Below are 23304 nucleotides of genomic sequence, written 5' to 3'. Positions count from 1 at the left end.
AATTATCTTAATAGAGTTAAATTAGATACGTGCAGAGCCGGACTGGACTACAAATAGCCTGTGGCACTTAAAGCACACATCAGCGTCAGCGGGGCCTGATTAGAGGTTCCAGGTGCCCTAGGCTAATAGAAGCTCCCTGTCACACCTGAGGATTGTGTTCGCTGGTCAGCTGGAATGTAGTGAATGCTGGGTTCCCTTAGGACTGGGGTAGCCAACTCCAGACCTCGAGAGCTACCAACAGTTAATGTTTTCCAGATCTCCTCACAGAATCACAAGTGAAGTAATTGGCTCCACCTGTGGATCTTTTAAAATGTGTTAGTGAGCAATGAGTCCACCTGTGCAGCAGCTAGGTTGTCTGGAAAATGTGAACTGTTGGTAGCTCTCGAGGACTGGAGTTTGCTACCACTGCCTTAGGAACTTAGCACTCATGTGTGGGAGACCTCAGGTGGAGGACCAGAGTCCAGGGCCCGAAGGCGTAACCAATGACTGGGAGTACAGTAAAATATATTTCTTTTTGTTGAAATAGTAGACAGGTGGAACATTGTAATGACTGTTAAGAATCAGTGATAACTGAAAGTGTGTGACTTGGTAAATACCAAATAGTCTTTTGGCCGGAATGGAGCCGATAGGATTGAGGAATCAGCTGGAACTGAAGAATGGATGTCATCAGGATTATCTGATGGTGGCCTTCGATGATACCACTAGAAGGGGAGGTACTGTAAGTATCATCCAAAGAGAGTATGCTGGTAAGTATAGAAGGTAGTTACACTGCTCAAGTCAGGTACAATAATGCAGGCACAGAATAGAGTACAAAATGTGGAATTCACCGCGCTCAGGGTTTGGGCAGCTCCTAATAAAGGGGATAATTATATATAGTGAACAAGGAGCGCACTGATTATGCTATTTCGAGTGACACCTGTGAAAAAAGAATTTTTGTAGAAAGTAATGTTTAAACTCCTTTTGGAGTATTTGAGAGAGTCCCTAGTTGCCTGACTTTCCCTACCTTACCGGCTGAACCAGCGTTTCCCTACCGCCGAGCTGTCCCGCTGGTTCAGCCGGTAAGGTAGGGAAATCAGTGCGCTCCTTGTTCACTATACAGAATAGAGTACACCTGGTGATGCAAGCACCGATGGTGACTGGAATCGGCGAGGACTCTATAAGGGTTTCTGGTAGTAGAAAGATTGTACTTGCAAAGACGAGCTGCGTAGGACTGCAGCAGTAAGGAAATATCAGATAATATCATAATGTTAGAGATTGATGTTTGCATCCGATGTTGGGCATGAGTATTACCAATGCTGGCGATCGATGTTGGAGTTCAAAGCTAGTGATCGGAGGAAGTTGTTAACAATCAATGTTGGTAATTGATGGTGAGGAGAGGATAGATGATGGTACTTGTGTACTAGCACGGTGCCCACGATATTTGGTCGCACACCATATAATCGCATTGCATGCCATACACCCGATGCACTGCGATGCGATTTAAAATTGTATAAGCCCTCTATATGATGTTTAATTGTATAAGCACCCTAATTGGGGCTTACAATGTTAAATGCACCCCCACGCCACCCCCAATATGAACGTGAACCCGAAGAGCGGCAAGCGCAACGAGCCCGCGAGGGGCGGCGGTACGCGTCCTCCGACCTTTTCATACCCCCACTATCCACGTCGGCGTGGAGTTGATTTTATATAGTGTGGCGAGCCACCGAGCCCGAAGCGTGGCGAGCGCAGCGAGCCCCGCGGGCGGACGCTTATTACCATACATGTAGGGTTACCACCTAGTCCCTTTAATTCCGGACACATATTAATTACACAGGTTCTGTGGCTGGCTGACTTCAAGACTCCACTTCACCTGATTTTAAACTGCCACAGAACCTGTGTAATTAACATGTGTCCGGAATTAAAGGGACTAGGTGGTAACCCTACATACATGTATTCCGCGTCCCCTTGCGGGACTCGCTGCGTTCGCCACGCCTCGGGCTCGGTGGCTCGCTGTGCTCGCCACACTATATAAGTTCAACTCCACGCCAACGTGGATAGTGGGGGTATGAAAAGGTTGTAGGACGCGTACAGCCGCCCCTTGCGGGCTCGCTGTGCTGGCCACGCTTCTGGTTCACGTTTATAGTGGGGGTGGCGTGGGGGTGCATTTAACATTGTAAGCCCCCATTAGGGTGCTTATACAATTTAAAATCGCATCGCATCGTATAGCATTGTACGCCATATACAATGCTATACAATTTTACCATTGTATGACATCGGGGGACATCTCGTCGCATCGCATCGCATACCATCGCATGCCTCATGGTCTGCGATGCGATGGGCGCCGTGATAGTACACAAGTACCTAGATGACTTGTAGAATGGTATCTGCAAATACCAATAGGACGCAGCTGGAACTGAGTAGAACCTCCAAGGGAACAGAAGGAAACCAGATGAAACATGCAGCTACTCTGGAGACATCATTGTACTGGCAATTTTGCTGGTCTCAACCCAGTATACTTATAGGGCCTGCTGCAAAGTGATAGGCTGGAGTCTTGATGTCGGTAACAGCAATAACAGGATTGGCTGTGAATAATCAAGTTACTGAATCCAAGATGGCTGCACCCATACCAGAAGAATGGAGGGAATTTTGGTTTGTAACGCCGCGTAGCCTTTGTTAATAGCGAAATTCAGCACGGGGGAACGCAGGGTGAAGCAGCCACTGAGGAACGAAGGGAGCGCTACAGTACTGAAGTGAGCACCACAGGAAGGAGCATGTATGCGCCATGTAGACGCCAGTCTGAACGCAGCATGTGAGCCTGACATCACCCTCCTGCAAACACAGCGCAGAGCAAGCCTGCAGAGACACTGGAGAGGTAGGAAAGCGTTTCTTACTCCCCGATCCATGACACTCCCCTTGTACCGCTGCTACCACACGTGTATTGGCGCACAGGGACTCACCAACTGACATGTATGATCTAATGCTTGTGGTGTGGGAAGGAGGCTTCAGCTTTAAGCTGCCCAGCTGGTACTGCAGATGTTAAGTTAAATTGGCACAGCCATCTGGCAGTCACCTTAAGAACTATACCCACCACAGTACATCAACATGCTAACAAGCATGGAATAAATGAGGCCTTTATTTTTTCATGGCTGTTGCCTGCAACGGCTCATGGCAAGTCAGGCCCTGGATGCATGTGATTCTTCTGATTAGACTGTGGTCTGTGTCCTGCTCGAAGCCCATAGATACTATTATTATCTTTCTCATCAGCCCTAAGGATACTCTCATTAGCTACATGGATACATGCATTAGAAATACTCACATTAGTCATACGGATAGTTGCATTATCCATATAGATCCTGGTATTTGCAGATAGTAAAAATCTGCTTTGCCCAACTTCATGCATTTAATCCACTGATAAACTGGCCCTATATGTAACCCATTTACAATTCTATTTCCACAATGGAGGAAAACTAACAAAAAGTCCAAATGATGTAAATTGACAAAATACAGAACTGGGCTACAGTGTCTCTCTTTAAGGAGTTGTTATATGCATTCACCTAGTCGACACCAAAATATTGAATGTTATGATGTCAACATGTCAACAGTTGGATAAATATCAACATGGACAAAATGTCACCAGAAACGCAACATGTGTATCTCTGTGTGGCTGTATTTTGGAACATGTCAGAATACTGTGCTGTCAAACCAATATATGTATATTATTATGTATGTTATGTTATTGTGGTGTATTTTGTAAATATAGTTTACATGATTAGATCTGATGATAACATGTTACTTTTCATTTTTTACATATTGGTTTTATCTCTGTTTCAGAGATAAATGGTATGTAATGGTATATATATATGGTGTTTCACAACATGCGTAATTACATGCCAATTACATAATGTCAAACTTAAGCTCAGTTTCCCCCACCATATGAGTAAGATGAATATTTAACAAAATAAATACATATCACTGGTGCTTATCTAAAGCCCCGTACACACTAAGCGATTAGCGGCACTGCTGATAATAGTTAACTATATCGTTGGTGCAGCTGGTCATATGCACAATGTTCAGTGACAGGGTCCCCCATGGCGGTGCACACAGTACGCAGTCGTCATTGTCAGACTCAGCTGCATGTACAGATGACAGCTGCGGTGGATGGGGAATTGTTATTGTTAAAAGGTGAATGCTTCCGTGCATCATTAACGAATTTAAGCTCAAACATTTCACAAGTTTTTAACGATATGTTTTTAACGCACAGTAAAAACATGCTGTAATTGTATAGGACGATAGTATTATCGGGATAAAAAGCCAATTCTTAACCGGGTGGGAAATTATTGCTGGCAATTGGATACTGACTTGAGTCTCCCATATCAAAATTGCTTGGGACCAGCTCTCTTTTGAAAATCAGATTATTCCTTATTTATTAACAGATTCTTATCTAACGCACACATATTCCACAGCACTTTACAGAGAATATTTGAACATTCACATCAGTCTCTGCCCCAGTGGAGCTTACAATTTATATTCCCTACCGCATGTACACACACACACAGACATTCTAGGGTTAATTTGTTAGGAGCCAATTAGCCTGCCAGTATATTTTTGGATTGTGGGAGGAAACCGGAGTACCAGGAGGAAACCCACGCAAGTACGGGAGAATATACAAACTCCTTATTATGGTATATTACATACCGGGGGAAATTTACTAAGATGGGAGTGTTATTTCATATGTGATGTTGCTATGGGTAACCATTCCAATACTATTATCCTCCAGGGTGCTCAATAAATAAGAAGTAGATTCCGATAAGTTGCCCACAGCAACATCCCATGTGATATACTGTACATCTCGTGTCTTAGAAAATTTCCCCCACTATATTAAGCAGTTGTGTAAGTTCGTCCCGGTGGATCGGAGGCAAGATAAATATTAGTGCCCCCCTATTCCCAACCACCACCCCCCGCCACACAAACACACACAGCACCTTATATAAATATACATGCATGTATGTGTTTTATGTTTAAAATAAACAGAGTGATATCAATTGTCCTGCTAGGAGGGGGAGTCAGAAACATAAGCAATATTGACGGCTTGTAATTAATACCCCTTTTACACCGCCGCAAAAACCCGGGTCATCGGCGGTGTAGATGGGTCACGCCGCATCCCTTTACACAGGACTTCTACCCAGGTCAGTACACGGCTAGGACCTGGGTAGAGGGCGGTGTAAATGGGTACGCCGGGTCGTCCGTTTACATGAATGGGGGATGTCCAAACTGCTGACCGCAGAGTCCCTAGGTTGGACGGGGGGTACACACAGCCTCCACTGCTGTCTACTATACTCCGCAGACAGCTGGGTGGCAGCGGAGGAGGTGAATGGTTGCCTGTGTGCGGCATCCATTCACCTCATGGACGGGAGCTGGGGGGGTGCACGGGGGCTGGAGGCAGCCCAGCAGTTTACCTTGGTGCTGGGCTGCCCCCAGCACGGTGATCAGCGGTCCCGGCGGGGATGACCGCAGTCCCGGCACTTGGTAATGATGTCATCTCCAAGAGCCGCCTCTGTCTAAGCACCGCAGTGTAAATGGGGTAAATCCTGGATCCGACCCGGCTTGGATCCTTGGCGCAGATGTAAGCCTTAACAAGAGATAAATGCAAGGGTGATAGAGAGATATTGCATTTATCTCTTGTTAAGGCTTAATACATCTGCCCCCTTGTTCCAAATGCCATGTCGGATCTGGGATTTTTGGTGTAAAAGGGGTAAAACTGATTCAAACTTGCAGTGGCGGAGAGGTGCCCCCTTGGGAGCAGGAGCCCGGTGGCACATGACTCCATTGCCTCCCAGAGTTACGCCTCTGATATTAAGACACCTTGTAGGTGGAACCCAAGTCTAAACACAGAATGCATTTATGTTTCCTATACACCTTATACACATACAGAAACCTGAAAATAATTTATACAATATCTTCCAAAATGTTGTACATGAAACAAAGTTTGTGTATACACATGAAATACATTTGCGTTTCATATACATTAAATAGACATAGACTAATAATAATTTGACTACAGTATATTAAGTATACAATGAATCTGAAAATATCTCCTGGACCTTACTGCACACAAAGATGATAATATTACTCTGCAGTTCTTTTTTTGTTTTGCATTTGTTATATAAAAGCACCAGGTACATTAATTTTGCAAATAAACAAAACAACACATTATTACATATTTTAATGAGATATTAAAAATCATTTCTGGTGCCTGTTTTTGTTTGGCTTTGTCTTAGTTTTGTTCATTGGCATAGAAAAAAAAATCAATAAAAATATGCTTTTAGATGTATGGTTTGATTATCTTTAATACATATGCATTTCGGATGGACAGTCATTTTGTAAGTGGTGATTAAATACTCATTTTGAAACCAGACATACATACTGTACATAGGTAAATATGGTGGCTATTATACATTAATAAGGGATGGCTGTCCACTTTTTTGTAATACTTCATGGTATGACTTACTGTTCTATGACATAACTCCTACCTGCATCTATTGTTTATATGAACCTGAAGGTGTACTTTGTTGTACAATGATTAATCTGTCTAATAAATGCATACCTATATGCAGCTCCAGGAACGGGGGGAGTCAAAGGGTACAGGTGTCCCGGGCCCCAAAGTCATGGCTGCAGCAATATCTATATAACTCATCAAGCTAGTCACCCGCTCCCCCATACAAGCACCCGCCAGGCCCGACTCTCTGGCTGCAGGTAGCACCCTCCATGTGACGCACGAGCGGCATGACACTGCACCCTCCCTTTCACGCTTCCCTGATCTGTCCCTGCAGTAATACGCTGAGGAGCAGCAGACACAGAGGTAAATGTATAAAGCAGTGGTAAGGGAAAGGGAGCCAGAGGAGAAGTGGCCCATGGCAACCAATCAGCTGCTCTGAAGAATTTTATAATATGCAAATTTTAGGTGTTACTTCAATGCTGATTGATTGTCATAGTCCACTTCTTCTCTGACTCATTTCTCCTCCCTTATCACTGCTTTATACCTCTGTCCCACAGTGCTGCAGTTGCTGCTATTATGGCCCCATGTTCTCAGCAATAGTGCAGTGTATTTTCTTTGCATTGTAAATATTAATTATCTGTATATTTTTAATAATAAACGCACTGCATTGCAATAAAAATACACTGCATAGTGGGCCATAAGGCACTGTCTGAATTGCTGAATAATATTTGTATCATTGTATATCCTATATATTTGTTTACATGGCCACTGTCATCTATCCTGCAATACAGCATCAGGATGCATTGCAGGAAAGCTGACTATATTTATTTTTATGTTTGTGTATATATATATATATATATATATATATATATTATTATTATTATTATTTGTGAAAAGTAGCAAATAGACTGGATTCACATGAAGTCTTTAGTCTTTATTTTGGTTAGCAGTCCACAGCATACCAGGTCAATTTCACAGGCAAATGTACAGTAGTACAGCATGCAGCATACAGGTTATAACAGGATAGTACAGACTCTTCAGGAAGCTCCAGTGGTCCCTACTGTAGCCCATACCCTGGCCTATTGCTTGGGCAGCTAATCCAGCATCACGAGCATTTACCCTCTGTCCTGGAAACACTTATATCAGGAGAGCATAGGTGCTTCCAAAATCTGGTCTGGATCCTCCACATTACTCTCATGTGGAGATATGCTGTCTCTGCCACTATATATATATATATATATATATATATATATATATATATATATATATATATATATAGATAGATAGATAGATAGATATATATATATATATATATGTCATCCAATACTAATCTTCACATGCGGGGATAAGTCTGTAATCAAGGCGGCCTGTTGCTGGCCCTGCTTATATGGAACTATAAATTAAACAGTGGAGGAAATTTACTGAGATTGGGGTTCTATTTCCCATGGCATGTTGTTATGGGCAACCAATCAGAATCTACTTATTTATTTAGCACCTTCTAGAAGATAATAGTTGGTTGCTTATAGCAACATCCCATCTCCAATAGTAATAAATTTTCTCCAGACTGTATAGAAATTACAAAACGGTATAGGTAATGCTATTATACCAGGGGCGTATTCACAGAGAGGGAGGCCCGGGTGACACCTCCATCTGGGCCCCCTCCTTGTTAGCTGGCAATGCAGTGAAGTCTGAGCACAAGGAGCACCAATGGGGGTGAGAGAGAGAGAGAGAGAGAGAGAGAGAGAGGACTATTAAAAAATGGGTGCTGGCTGTGCGGTGTGGACTCCCATGAACTCAGATGCACCCATTATAGATACACCACTGTATTATAATTTACTTTTGACTGATATTTAACAGCAAGGCACACCAGGATGCAGTAATGCATTATTTAGTTGAAGAATTTATACTGTACATAGTATCAATAATGAAACTGCTGTGTTAAAAATGGCTTTCAATTAACTGATTCAAACTTGCAGGGGAGAGGTGCCCCCTTATGAGCAGGAGCCCGGCGGAAGATGACTCCATTGCCTCCCACATTTACATCTATGCTACCAGACTTGATTAGGACTTCAATTCAAGGTCCCATTGGCCTGGTAGGACTCTTGCATTCATTGCACTGATTAAAAGAGATGAGAGTGAAAATATAGAAAATATATCTATTATACGGAATATTATATACAAGAATATATATATTTATAGCTATGTATTTATAATCCATCCTATATAAGGTAAGAATGGTGGAGTGGGTGGTGTGTCAATGGGTCAAGTAAGAACAGTTTTTTTGAGGTGCTTTCAGCCATCCCCTAAACCTTCTGGAAGCCATCATCTGCTGCTTTCCCATTAAGGCACACTGCACTGTTATGGAGATTGTCTTTAGTTGCCTCATTGTCAATAGGTGCAGGGAGCCCTTCATAGCTCCTTCGATACAGCATTCGGCAGAGCATAGTGGTGATGAACATTTCCATGATCAGGAGCTGCTGATTCATGTCTGAAATAAAAATGATATTCAGCAATTAAGATATGAATGATTAATGGTAGTCATTTATGTTGGGACTTCTGTAGAAGAGACAAACTGTAAAGCAGAGCACATCACTGACCTGTCAGCACAGATTCTGAATTCTGGCTATAAGCTGTTCAACTCCTGTCAGCTGTGCTTACTTGATCATGGACCACAACTGACAGGGCCCTCCCATTTATGGTGATCATGCCATTTCATATATAACTGCAAGTTAAGGTACACAGTCCGTGACCACAAGGATCACATTCACAATGTCGACAGCAGAAGGTCTACAGTGATGTTGACATTGTTAAAATGTCAGCATCATTAATGACACCAGCACCATTAATGATGTTAGTGTTAGGGTAACTGTTAGAATGCTTATATTCTGGGGTACTTGTGTATTATAACGGTGCCCCCGATGTTGCTCACGCAATGTTTTTATCGCATTGCTTGCCATGCACCGATGGCATGCGATGCAACGCGATTTTTGCCCCCTATGCGATGAAACATTGTATAAGCACCCTAAAGGGTGCTTTTAAGCACCCAAATGGGTGCTCACAATCTTAAATGCACCCCCACGCCACCCCCCCCCCCCCACTATAAACGTGAACCCGAAGCGCGGCGAGCCCGCGAGGGGCATAGGTACGCGTCCTCCAACCTTTTCATACCCCCGCTATCTACGTCGGCGTGGAGTTGAGAATAGAAAGTGTGGCGAGCGCAGTGAGCCACCGAGCCCGAAGCGTGGCGAGACCCGCGAGGGGACGCGGATACCCTCACAGGTATCCGCGTCCCTTCGCGGGCTTCACAGGTATCTGCGCTCGCCACGCTTCGGGCTTGGTGGCTCGATGCGCTCGCCACACTTTCTATTCTCAACACCACGCCGATATGGATAGTGGGGGTATGAAAAGGTCGGAGGACGCGTACCACCGCCCCTCGCTGGCTCGCTACGCTCGCCACGCTTCGGGTTCACGTCTATAGTGGGGGGGGGGGTGGCGTGGGGGTGCATTTCACATTGTAAGCACCCGTTAGGGTGCTTATACAATTTTTAATCGCATCGCATTGTATGGCATTGTATGCCATATACAATGTCATACAATTTTAAAATTGTATGACATTGTACAATATTGCGCGATATCGAATTGCATATAATCGCATGCCTTTTGGTATGCGATGCGATGGGCGCCGCTATAATACACAAGTACCTATTCTGGTTTTCTGATTAGTCTGTACCAGATGTTGACATGATGTCGGCATGATAAATGCTCACCTTGCCTACCTTGTGATTGTCTAACATATATACCACACACCCCTCTGTGTAGTAATCTTAGGCAATATTAAAATGAGAACGGACTCACATGATGCTCTGGATGGGCCGGGAAGCGGTGGAACACAGGATATCACACCAGTGGTGCCAAGAATATTGATGATTGACGTTTGTAGCTGGCTCAGAATAACAATAAACTGCAAATACAAAATAATATAAAACAATTAAACTAATTGTATTTACAATGTCTAATTTACTAGGGTATTCTTTTTTAAGATGATAATCTAGATCAATGTATGCAGAAATGCTTTAATGAACTTTTAAAAAATTAATTGTTTCCCCAATGACTGGTATAGTTCCTTCAAATTTATGATATATATATATAAAAGGACATAAAGCACAGCAGGGTATTGATATGAATGATGTTATGATCGTTGAGTCTTCTGAAGCATCTGAAAATGAATCATCTGGTTAAGTAATAATAGAATGTAGCTAAAAATGATTTGAGGTGCGTGATCCACAGGGGCCGCCATTCTAATCTTGATGAGGGAGGAGCCTGTTTCCTACCTTACCTGCTGGAAGCAAGCCCCTCCTCCTCAGCCAGTACAATATTCCCAATGATACTTGGGAAGATAGAGCATGTGCGCTAGAGAGCACAGATTCATAAGTCTTTGCTTTCAATGTACGGGCACCATGTTCCTGAAGATATCACTGGGAAGATGACACTACTCATATAAGATTTGGGCCTCTCCAGGAGCGTGGTTAATTAGTACCCCTTTTGGCGCCACTGCCTGTGCATTTGTTTTATTCAACCTGTTGTTTATAACTCTCCACTCAGAGGCGCTTTAAGAGAAGAGGAGGCCCATGTGCTGCCCCCTTCCTCTCTCCTGTCTGCCATTGCTGCCTTCATTGTGGAACTCCAGAGGGGTAAGTATTAAACAATGGGTGAAGTGTGTGGTGAAATGTTGGTGGTGCATGACTCCAAAAGGAAGAATGGTATTCTGGAAGGAGCAGGGCCGCATGGCCTGACCCAGTTTTCATCACTGTGGGGGCGTTCCCAGCATCCTTTAAGATGGAGACTTGGTTGACTGCACTGCCATCTCCTATACTGTGACAGGAGCCAAGTGCTGCACTTAATGTCACAGTGCAGCACCAAGCTCCTGTCACTGAGGAGGGCCCTGCATTTTTGTGATACTCAAGTGCGATCCACACCCCACTATTGTTGCTAATGGTGGTGAATATGTATCTCTACTACCCTATTCACACAGAAAAGCAAATTACCTGGTTTGCTTTTCTGTATGAAGGGGGGTCAGGCTGGGACCAGCACATGACTCTACATTTCTGTCTGAAAGTGGTGTAAGTCATTTACTGTAGAAGGGTAAGGGATTGCTGTTTTTACTGAATCTAGTGCCTATACTATGACAACAGATGCATTTGTGGATACTAGAACAGTAGCACATATCACACAGTGTGTATGCACCTTTGCTTTAATGTTTTTCAAAAATCTCAATAACAATATTGCTGTTAATAAATATAATATAACAAACAACTATAATGATATATTTTGTATGGTTTTATGTCTTACCTGGTAAGCTGCAAATTTTGGGATAATATTCTTATCTGTTAAGGATGGTCTTACATGGTTAAACATAATTCCCACTGCCCACAGTGCAGTAATGGTAACCACACCAACAGTCACATTGATCCAGATTGTAGCCGACTCTGCACGTGACTGGAAGAGAAAAGACAGCCCTAATTAGAAGGGATTGTGACGATTGTATTTAGTTGAGCAGTGATGTTGAGATAATATAATCCAAGCTGGCTCATTTGAATGGTAAAATTCCCAATAGTAATTCAAACTGGATAGTGCACTGGTTGGACAGCCCTTACAAGCAGGGCTTTAGGCAGCGTCCTGGGGGCTCGAGAATCTGAGGGCGCCCCTGAGTCTGACTATAACAAAATTAAGAATGACTCTGAGAGAGGCTCAACTTAATGTATTGACCTTCTAAGACACCATCTCTAGATGTTTATCTGAGGTTCTGGAAAGTTGCTGGTGAGAGCAGTAAGCTGCCTAGGGTACTGAAAAACTTTGCACTGGACCTGCTTACAAGCTTTGCGTTAGCCATCATAGTTTGGTGAATTTGGGTTCCGCAGCTGAGAAAGTCACAGAAGTAAACAGTGGTTATCAATATTGAAGAAGACGGACTGTTTGAAGTTCCCTGGACAGTGACCAGTTGAACTGATGCTGCATAAGATGTCTGCAGCAGTGATCTCTGATATAAATTCTCTCTGAAGAAGCCGCTGATGCTGACAGCAGGCGGGGAAAAGCGTAAAGGCCCCCATACACTAGCCGATTTTGGTCAGATTTCAGCCAGATCAGTCGGATCTGGCTGAAATCGGACCAAAATCAGCTAGTTTTGATGTCCCCTCAGATCCGATGCGCGGTCCCGTGCGCATCGGATCTGCGTCGGGTGGTCGGACCTGCTGCACGTCCGACCACCCGACTTGGGACCTAGTGGGGCGGCGAGGCGGTAGAGGGAGCAGGGGGGGCTGGGGACGCTGCGGGGGACACAGGCAGCATAGAGCCGGGCAGGGGGAGCCGGCGGGAGCTGTCAGTATTGAATAAAAAAAAAAAGCCCATACAATGCATGGGCGGCCTGTGATTGGCTGAGCGCTCTCTCAGCCAGTCAGCAATTGGCTGAGAGAGCGCTCAGCCAATCACAGGCTGCCCATTCATTGTATAGGCTTTTTTTTTCGAGCACTGACAGCTCCCGCCGGCTCCCCCTGCCCGGCTCTATGCCGCCTGTGTCCCCTGCAGCGTCCCCAGCCCCCCTACCGCCTCACCGCACAGACGCTGTCCCCCGCAGCGTCCCCAGCAGCGGGGGACACAGACGTGTCCCCCGCAGCATCCCCAGCCCCCCCTGCTCCCTCTACCGCCTCGCCGCACAGACGTGTCCCCCGCAGCGTCCCCTGCTCCCACCAGCTCCCACCTCTGTAGCCCCCCCCTGCTCCCCGGGTTTTTTACATGTGATAAATCGAGACGATTTATCACGTGTAAAAAATGGCACATCAAGTGCCAATCTAATCAAGCTCCCCCGGGGAGCAGCCGGGGAAGCTCAGGGGGAAGTCGGGGGCGACTTGTCCTCAGGACAAGTCGCCCTAGTGTATGGGGGCCTTTAGAGACCAAATCTATGCACCCGGGAGGTCTATTCCAGGTATAAAAAAACCTCTGCATTAAGGAAGCTTCATACTTAGTATATTTAAAGTGGGCACAGTCAATATGATCTGTGAACTCTAGAAATAGCTGCCCTATTGGCTACGAGCACCAGCAGCTGGGAAGCATGGATCACTACTGCCCCGGGGGCACTCATTACAGTACAGTATAGTGGCGACCGCTACAATATAAAACGTCTCTCGGCCGCACCATAATCTCCTGCCTATTTCAGTTGTAATCTTATAATTATCTAATCTGTGTGTTATCTAATCTGTGTTAAAGTCCCCGTTATCTAATCTGTGTAAAAGTCCTCGTTATCTAATCTGTGTAACATGCAAATAAAGTAAAAAACATATATGGATGACACTAGTATGTAGTGATATGACAATGGTCTAGTACAGTTAACAATTCAAAACACACATAACTGATTGACGGACGCTTCTTTTAATGGAATACAGTTCTAAAAAGCAGAGGTCTTTGGTAAAGGGTATTGCTAGTGGCAGGAACGTGTTCATAAGGGTGGGCACAGCATTAGGGGGTGCCTGTGCACCCCTAGCACTCAATGTGCGCACATCTATGCTCGTTTTGTCTTTCCCTTTTTTGGAGGTTGAGCACCCCATAATATCACAGCGGCAGTGGATACTGTAATAATAAAAACAAAAATATTAATTTAATATCTCTGAATATTTGGGCTGCAGCGTCAGACTATTATTTATTTATTATCAGTTTCTTATATAGCGCACACATATTCCTCAGCGCTTTACAGAGTATAGTCGAACATTCACATCTGTCCCTGCCCCAGTGGAGCTTACAATCTATATTCCCTACCACATGTACACGCACACACAGACATTCTAGGGTTAATTTTGTTGGAAGCCAATTGACCTACCAGTATATTTTTGGATTGTGGGAGGAAACCAGAGTACCCAAAGTAAACCCACGCAAACATGGGGAAGAATATACAAACTCCACACAGGGCCATGGCGGGAATTAAACCCATAACCTCAGTGCTTTGAGACAGTAATGCTAACCATTACACCGTCCATGATGCCCAGACTATTCTGTATTGTATACCAAAGTGGCACGTAATGTCCAGGAAAGCAGGAGTTATATGTTTGGCAAGCATCTCTGCTTCAAAACAGAAAACAGATGGTGACTATTAAACAGCGCTTAGTGTATAACCAACAAATAGAAAGGGTTTTTATATCACCATTGATTTGAATACATTCAATTTGGTGTCAGCATTCAGGTACCCTGTAATGAGAATACACCCCTCCACACGAACAGTGTGACAAGGGTGACAAAATAGAATACACAAATAGTGCAGATTATCCTTGGTTAAAAGAAGTTTTTAATACAGATGTCCACTTACAATCTGCAGACAGTTAAAACAGCTTGGGTAGTATTTCTTACAGGGGCAAAAGCAGCACGGCACAGATGGTTAACAGGCAGGTCCAAAAGAGTCCAATAAGTCTCCCGTCCGGAACAGGGGCTCAGCGGTACTCGATGTTCTGCAGTGGCCGACGACTGTCTTCTATCCTCCGTGGCACCTCCCAATAATACACTCAACGCGTTTCAGATAAAATCCTTCCTCAGGAGTGTCCTGTTCCGGACGGGAGACTTATTGGACTCTTTTGGACCTGCCTGTTAACCATCTGTGCCGTGCTGCTTTTGCCCCTGTGGAAATACCACCCATGCTGTTTTTACTGTCTGCAGATTGTAAGTGGACATCTGTATTAAAAACTTCTTTTAACCAAGGATAATCTGCACTATTTGTGTATTCTATTTTGTCACCCTTGTCACACTGTTCGTGTGGAGGGGTGTATTCTCATTACAGGGTACCTGAATGCTGACACCAAATTGAATGTATTCAAATCAATGGTGATATAAAAACCCTTTCTATTTGTTGGTTATACACTAAGCGCTGTTTAATAGTCACCATCTGTTTTCTGTTTTGGTCTATTTCTTAAGGCAATCTTTTGGATGTGTGCCTTTTGGTGTACTGTTTTAGCTGCACTGTGTATTTAATTGCGCACCTGTGTTTGTCAAAAAAACCTATCTTCCAAAGCATCTCTGCTTCAGTAAAAAAAATATGAGACTGGAATCCATTAAATATAAGAGACACCAGAAGTGTAATGTTCTAAGTTCTATTGTGTGCCCTCACATTTGTTGTTCACTATTAAATTAAATTATGTTATAATCGATAATATTTATATTTATCCAACTAAAGAGGCCTGTTTCAGTGCAATGCCCGTGTGTTCTTTAAGGATTATTTAAAGGTCATTTTACATCATTGTATTTTATATGAAAAATATATATTCATGTGTATGTTGTGTTATTTGTTTATTCAGCAATACAACTTTATGATTTTTCTTGGAAGTGATAGTGGGCCCAATTTGGTTTTAGTAGTGATGCATGGCATGAAGTGCTGAAGTTTGGTATTTGGGGGTTTTTGCAGACCGGAGTATTAGAGCCCTGCGATCAGATAGCCACCATCCAGCCAGAGTGAAAACCCGCCGTCAAACAACTTGGGAATGGCTGGCGATCAGAAGAGATGCTGGATTTGTTTGCTAAATGGCCTTGTGCATGCGCACTATGATCAGTTTGCATGAGCAGTCAAACGATAATCGGCCACCTAAATCGCAAGGCTGAGTTCAGGTCTTAATAACCCCCTTTGTGCCTGCACCGGACCCGTACTGTGCACGTGCTGAATGGGTTGGTGACATGGCATGCAGGTCATCATCAAACTGTCATTAATTAACAGTCTGATGATATTTATGGCAGAGAATGCGCAGTGATGGCATTCACTTCTCAAAATAGAGGTGTGTCACTGTTACAGAGTAGAGCCGAGGCCAGTAACGTTAAGCTTCCAATCAGCTCCTGACTGTTAAGTAACAGGCTTGGTTTAAAAAGGGACAGTTAGAAGATCATTGATCGGTGATAAAGTGCTAGGAACTTTATCACTTCTTCTCTCTTATTACTGCTTCATACATCTATCCCTGAGTCTCCTTCTGTAATTTTGGGGCAGATTTATTAAGCCCTGTAAAGTGATAGGCTGATTTTGAAAATGATAGTTATCAGCCAATTTGCCGGTGATAATGTACCAGCCACTTTATAACTTAACCAGGCTTAATATTGCACATCTGTACATTTATTACAAAGAGCTTAAATTTGTTACTTTTAATAGGATACAAAGTAATGTAATAATTCTATAAATGTGGAGCGGTTACTTTCCAGACATATTGCATTGTGTAGGCAAGTTCCAGAGTTCTATGAAGCACAGCTGAGAATTTTTTGGGGAAGTCTATGTTCCCCAAGGAACCCCACCCTACCCCTGGTCACCTTGGACAAACGCTATTCACCCTAATATTATGTATGCCAATGTTTCTTTATTATTATTAGTTTTCTTTTTGAGGCCAATGTGCTTTTTGTTTTGTAGGGACCAATGTGTTTTGTTTTTTCTTTTGCAATGTTTTTTGTATGTGCCTCTCATGCATCCTGATGATGTTCGTATAGAGTTGCAGTACAGATTAAGACACTTGCACAAAGGAGCAGGGCCGGATTAACAATGGGCCTGATGGAGCTCCAGCTCCAGGCCCACACTCCAAATAGGCCCATTTTGTAGATGAGGGCCAGGGCTTTCCAATGAGCCCGGCCCCGCGTCGCTAGCCCCCCGGGAACCGGAGATACCGCCAGGCAAAACTGGAGCGTTTTCCCCATAGGATAACATGGGACCTGCTAATTCCAACCCCCACCCAGTTCCAATGGCTGCCAGTTCCCCCTTCGGCATCACAGAAGCTCAAGGTTGATCTCACCCAAATCGCTGGGCCTACAATCTGATACCAGGCTGGTCCATATGGGTTCATTGGTTCTAGAGATATTGGGGGTAAACCAATTTTTTTCATTTCTGAAATGTAATTTCATGGCTGTTCATGTTGTTTAAGGACAGATTTCCCTGGAACCAAACGGGCCAGTTTCACAGGACCAAAATCATTAAAAAATAATTTGAAGCCAACATGTAAATGGCTCAGTTGGTTCCGAAGATATAGCTGGTTGTTTAAAAGGGGGGGGGGGGGGGGGGGTAGTTTTCTCTCCCCCCTCACACCAGAAAATGCAGGGACTAGGCTGCTGTAAAAGGGGTCAGCCTGGGAAAATCCCTGCATTTTCTGGTGTGAAAGGGGTATTATTTCAAATAGCCGGGACCTGCATTGCTCTGAGTACAGCCGGGCAGCCCCCTGCTCTCTGCCTGGCTGTCATTTCTGCCCCCAGTTACCGCAAGCATGTATTCCCCCTTGGCAATGAGTATGCAATCCCACATTGCAGTAAGCATGGAATCCCTGGCAATGAGCAAGGAACCCCTGGCAATGAGCATGTAGGTAAGCAGCACTTATGTAGCATAATTTTTAATAGGCATTATGGTGTTTGGCATAATACGTAATGGACATTATGGTGTGTGGCTTAACATGTAATGGGCATTATGGTGTAAATTTTTACGCGCAATGCCCCTGTTTGTGAAGCATGTTGTGCATTATTCCTCAATCTGTTTGGTATAGTGTGTATTTTGGCTCAATCCATGTGGCAAAATGTGAATTTTGCCTTAATCTGTGTGGCATAACGTGAATTTTGACTCAATCCGTGTGCCATAGTGTGAATTTTGGCTCATTCCATGTGGCATAATGTGTTAGAGGCAAGTACAGTATAAGGGGTTACTATTGTGTTGCATGATGTGTCTAAGGGGTATATGGTGTGGTAAATTTAGGTGACCACATAAAAGGTGCTGAAATGTTGTCTACCAAGTTTTGGCTTTAAGTATTTTTTTAATGACTGGAGTGCCGCCTCACCCAACAAGTATCTTAGGACATCGTCATCCTGCGGGTGCACCTTTGGAGAGCACCCGCCAATATATCTCCCTGCATTGTTCCTATGCCAGCCCCCTGCTTTTTCCAGGCATATATAATTAGTTGAAAGTATTTACACAAATAGAGACACACCCATGAGCAGACCACCCAACCAGAACACTGGTCATGCCCCCACATTATTAGGTGCTGGCCACAAACCCTTTTATTGCGCATAATAGGCCCTTGATAATTTTCAGCTCCAGGCCCATTTAGACCTTAATCTGGCACTGCAAAGGAGTGTTTCAGAAATGTGTTGGGCATTCCTAGGCGTTTACAGGGGTTTAAAAGTCTGTTTTACAATACAGTATGTATCTCAATCAAATACTCACATCGCCTATGGTGTAAGTTCCATTAGTCCAAAGGACGACAGCCAGAAACATGAGAATTGGTCTCAGGACTGCAAATTGAAAAGTTCCCAATTGCACTATAAGTAAAGATCGGCTGTGAAAATGGAAAAAAAAAACACAAATTATTTTTGTTACTTGTTTTTATCTACATATTTTGTATTTTTTAGAAAATGTTATGGTTTGTAAATTTAGGCTTTCAATCAGGTAGTACCCAGTTTTCAGTGATAATCTATCTAAATATATGTGTGTGTGTGTGTGTGTGTGTCTGTGTGTGTGTGTGTTCTAGCATACTGTAACGCTGGAATTCCTAGCGCAATTTACACCAAACTTCCGAAACATATAACTTACAATCTGTAAAAAATACTGTTGGGGTAAGACAATCCTGCCACCCCCATGGGGCTCCCAGGGGCCCAAAAAGTTGTCCGGCCACTATGCAAAGTGGGTCAGGGAAGCAAGATATGTCAAAATTGCATAACATAGAGGGGATAGAGGACATTAATTGGGTCAAGTGGGATACAAGATACTGTATGGCAGAGTTGTATAACATAAAGAGGGCAGAGGACGTGGGGTTTAAGAAAAAAATGAATGCATTTTAAAACATGGCACTTCTGGTTATGCTCAAAATGTAATAGGACAATGTTTTTACTAGAAAGACCTAGTTGTATAAAAATATTGTGCATAAACTAAATACAATCAGAAGCACACAGTTTTTTACATCTCGATGCTTCATAAACGAACGCCCATATATGCAATATATATCGATTAAATATATTTTAAGGCAGTGCCTCCCAAGCTTTCTAGAAACATAATGGCCTACAGAGTCAGCATTGCTTTCCCCACAGTATTTTTTTAATAAATATTCAGTAAAAATGATGAAGTAAATTGTGCTTACATGTCACCTTTAAGTTCAGTTATGCAACAGTGCTTCTGTTTTCTACCTAATTTATCATTGTGTCATCACTAGTATTGCCTATCACACTGACCATAAATCATTGGATTTAGGATAGAACTAACAACCCGTTACACGGTCACCTTGCTGCAAGATATGTCATTAAAAAGCAATTCATAGCAAACAAGCGTGAATAAGCTTATTAATTCAAGATGTTGGAACAATTATATACAGGTTATCATGTAATGTGTACCTAGCTAAAGACAAACAAACTACTGCATTGAGTATTTCTTTAGTTTTATACTGAAGTGCGAGCTGACAGTTGCTTTTACTAACCTGTTTACCTCCTTCAGTGGCAGACACAAACAGCAACAGCAGAACGGACCAGTGCTTAGAGAAAATTTTGTATCTGCAAACTTCCTGAGGAAATCCTTCTTGCCACCAACCTCCTTCACAAGCATCATCTGAAACTGGTAGATGAGCACAGCCAGGAACCTTGACCGGTGGAATAAAGAGATGTGCATGAGATTTAAATATATTGGTGTCATATCATATCATAACGCCAAAAATTAAATTACATCATATACACTGTTTGGAAGGGACCATACTGTAGTCTTATGAAATAGTCAACTGATATAATATAGATCAAAAGAATCACCCTTAATGATGTATTATCATTATCATTGCTAGTAAAATCTGCCATCCTGCTCAACGTTAGTGAAGCCAGATGCAGTCTGCGAGCCTGTACTGGCTTCACAGTGATTTCTTATTGGAAGTCTTACCTGCCACTCACCCGTAATAAAGGCAGAAAGGCAGTCCAATTGGGAGGTGTTTCCTCCCTCCAGGGCCTGCCAGTCCTAGCTGTTATAAGCAGAGAGCTGTCTTTCTGTAGGAAGACATACAGCCTTACCATTCTGCCCTAGCCAGCTTATATGGGCTGCAGCCAATGCAGCTCTGAGGAAGGCCATTGAAACCAGGATTTTGCACATACTCAGTACTGTTACCAGTCATGGCACCTGTTAATTGTATTGTACAGGTGCCAGGACACTGGACGGCTGCAGGGACCCTGGACAGTGGAGACTCAGAAGCGTGGGTAGTGCCACCCTTCCTGTGCCCATGTAGGAGCCACCTAGTCCATCTGTTTTATGATAACAGATTTTATTTTACCTACAGTACCAATACTTGGGAGATTTAGTAGGCAGCCCTACTTTGGCCACCTGAGAACACCACCAGGTGTTCTCAGGTGGCCAAAGTAGCTATAGCTGACCTACAGCTGACTATTCTTGTAACCAAAGAGGCATTGCTATCCAATCCATCTAACCTGGTTGAAAGATGGGAGTTCCAGGACAAAGACAAATGATGCTCTTCTCAGCACTCTGAAGGGCATCCTGCCTTAGGATATCAGGTAGGGTGTGCTTGCAGGGCTGCCAAAATGCCCTAATCCGATATACAGATATTATTCCTGGCTTGGTTTTTGTTCCAGCACTTAATTATCAGAAGGGTTAACTAAAGCAAGCAGCTGCCAAGGGAAATTTTAAGAGAGGAGGCCTTTGTAATGCCTCCTACATCCAGGCCCCCTCCTCTGTGCTGGCAGATGGTAGTATGCAATGAGCACTCTGTAATGTATGTAACACATCGCACACCAGATCGCGCAGTGTGTACCATGTACTGTTACTTTACATTGCACCATCAGCTGGGATCACACATCTGGCAGTGTGTGCCCAACTCTAGTTTGGAATGCCATTTGTATAGGGCCACCTTTATCCTCTGTTTCATGCTGGCAATCCCTATGCAGGCCTTCCCCTAACCGTAACCCTCCCGCCCCTCAGCTTAACCCTTACCCCCCTACAGCCTGTCCCTAACCCTTCCCACTAGTGCCTAACCCCCTTTCTAAATGCTAACCGTAACCCACCCTTCCTGCAGCCTAACCTCTACCATACGTAGGCTTACCTTAAGTCCCCCACTAGTGCCTAAACTATCCCTTCCCCCCTCATGGCCGAACCCTAACCTGCCCACAATACTTGTGTAGGACACTGGCAGTTAGGATTCCAGCATTGTTATCCTGATCAATGTGGGGATTGCGCTGTCAGTTTGTGGCCGCCAGTTGGGATTCCAGTGTCAATATATTGTCTGCACTTAAAAAAAAACTCATGACAGAAGTAAAATGATCTTAGAATCACATATTCTCACCTACCAGTAATGTTATAGGTTTAAAACAAAAAAACAAAGACATGAATAACAAATACTATGTATACATACACAGCGGCAGTAAAGTCTGTAAACATTGTACTCCTAGGAATCCACATCCCAACACAGGATGTTATAGCGATTATCTGTAAAATAATTAAAAACAATTAAAATATACTTAATGAAGAGGTAGACATAAGTGCGGTTTATAATGGGCTTCTAATTATTCTAATGAGAATAGATAACAATATCATAAGCAGTAAAACATTGTTTCTGTTATATTTTGCACTGTGTGTGGCTCTGATTCGGGCTCTGAGTGTGGCTCTGAATCGGGCAATGCGCGTGGCTTTGAATCGGGAACCGTGTGGCCCTGAGTCGGCACCGTGATTGGCCCTGAATCGGGCACTGTGTGTGGCCCTGAATCAGGCATCGTGTGTGGCCCTGAATCGGGCACTGTGTGGGTGGCTCTGAATCAGGCACTGTGTGGGCGGCTCTGAATCAGGCACTGTGTGGGCGACTCTGAATCAGGCACTGTGTGGGTGGCTCTGAATCAGGCACTGTGTGGGTGGCTCTGAATCAGCCACTGTGTGGGTGTCTCTGAATCAGGCACTGTGTGGGCGGCTCTGAATCAGGCACTGTGTGGGTGTCTCTGAATCAGGCACTGTGTGGGCGGCTCTGAATCATTGCGTGCGGCTCTGAATCAGGCACTGCATGCAGCTCTGGATTAGGTACTGCACAAGGACTGCATTTGAATTGAGCATTGTAATTCTGCTTCTTTTTCCAATTCTTTTGACTCTTCGAACGAAGATCCTCCCATTGAAGATTTTTATAATCCTAAATTCCTTAAAAAAACATATGGGTATAATCAAAATAAAACATAGTATGGTCGTCTGTATCCTTATCTGGCCTCTACCAGGCCAAGAAAAAAGTGTGAGGAGGAGAAATATGGTATACTGTAGCAGCAGTCTTATCCACTTTCTATTGGCAGTTCCCTCAATGACATCAGCAAGAGCTCATCATAGTGTAAAACAAAATGTTTATTCAACTTCAAAGGTGCCCATACACTAGTAAGATTTATCTTCAGATCTAGCTGGTTGGAACAAAAAATATGGTTATGGATGAGTGACAGTTTGTCAGTTTTCCAGCATTTCCAAGCAAATGGTCAACTGTCATTTGCTTTCATCCATAACCATGTTTTTGTTCCAACCAGCCAGATCTGAAGATAAATCTGCATGTGTATGGCCACCTTAAGACTCCACAAAGAATAAATGTTTTATTTCAGCTCAAAGGCTGCCCAGTCTGTATGGCCAAGCGCTGATGCACACTCCCTCATCATGGCCAGCTGCTACTGTTCATCTGTTGGTATTACCAGCAGATGAGCAACAGGGAGGACGGCTTTCCATATCGTTCTCCTATGGAAAGTTGTCCACCCTCTGTGAAAATTGCTGGCCATGGGGAAAATCGCTCAGTGTCTATGCACTAAGCCAGGGGTGTGCGATAAGTGGCCCTCCAGCTGTTGATGAACTACAC

General features: G+C 43.7%; 1 protein-coding gene across 1 annotated transcript in view; it reads right to left on the bottom strand.

The window, feature by feature from the left end:
• Positions 1-7770: 7770 nt before the first annotated feature.
• Positions 7771-23304, bottom strand: part of LOC146059885 (organic solute transporter subunit alpha-like) — a 29399-nt gene continuing 13865 nt past the window's right edge. The window contains exons 3-8 of the mRNA XM_083172518.1: positions 21847-21920; positions 19924-20082; positions 18681-18792; positions 11825-11971; positions 10331-10436; positions 7771-8963 (exon numbers count right to left, since the gene is read on the bottom strand). Coding sequence (XP_083028644.1) covers positions 8779-8963; positions 10331-10436; positions 11825-11971; positions 18681-18792; positions 19924-20082; positions 21847-21920 — 783 coding nt within the window. The 3' untranslated portion in view covers positions 7771-8778. The remainder of the gene's footprint in view (positions 8964-10330; positions 10437-11824; positions 11972-18680; positions 18793-19923; positions 20083-21846; positions 21921-23304) is intronic.

This window comes from Crinia signifera, chromosome 2 (assembly GCF_055691185.1).
Source record: "Crinia signifera chromosome 2, ASM5569118v1, whole genome shotgun sequence".
Classification (NCBI taxonomy): domain Eukaryota; kingdom Metazoa; phylum Chordata; class Amphibia; order Anura; family Myobatrachidae; genus Crinia; species Crinia signifera.
This window is presented reverse-complemented; position numbering and strand designations above follow the sequence as displayed.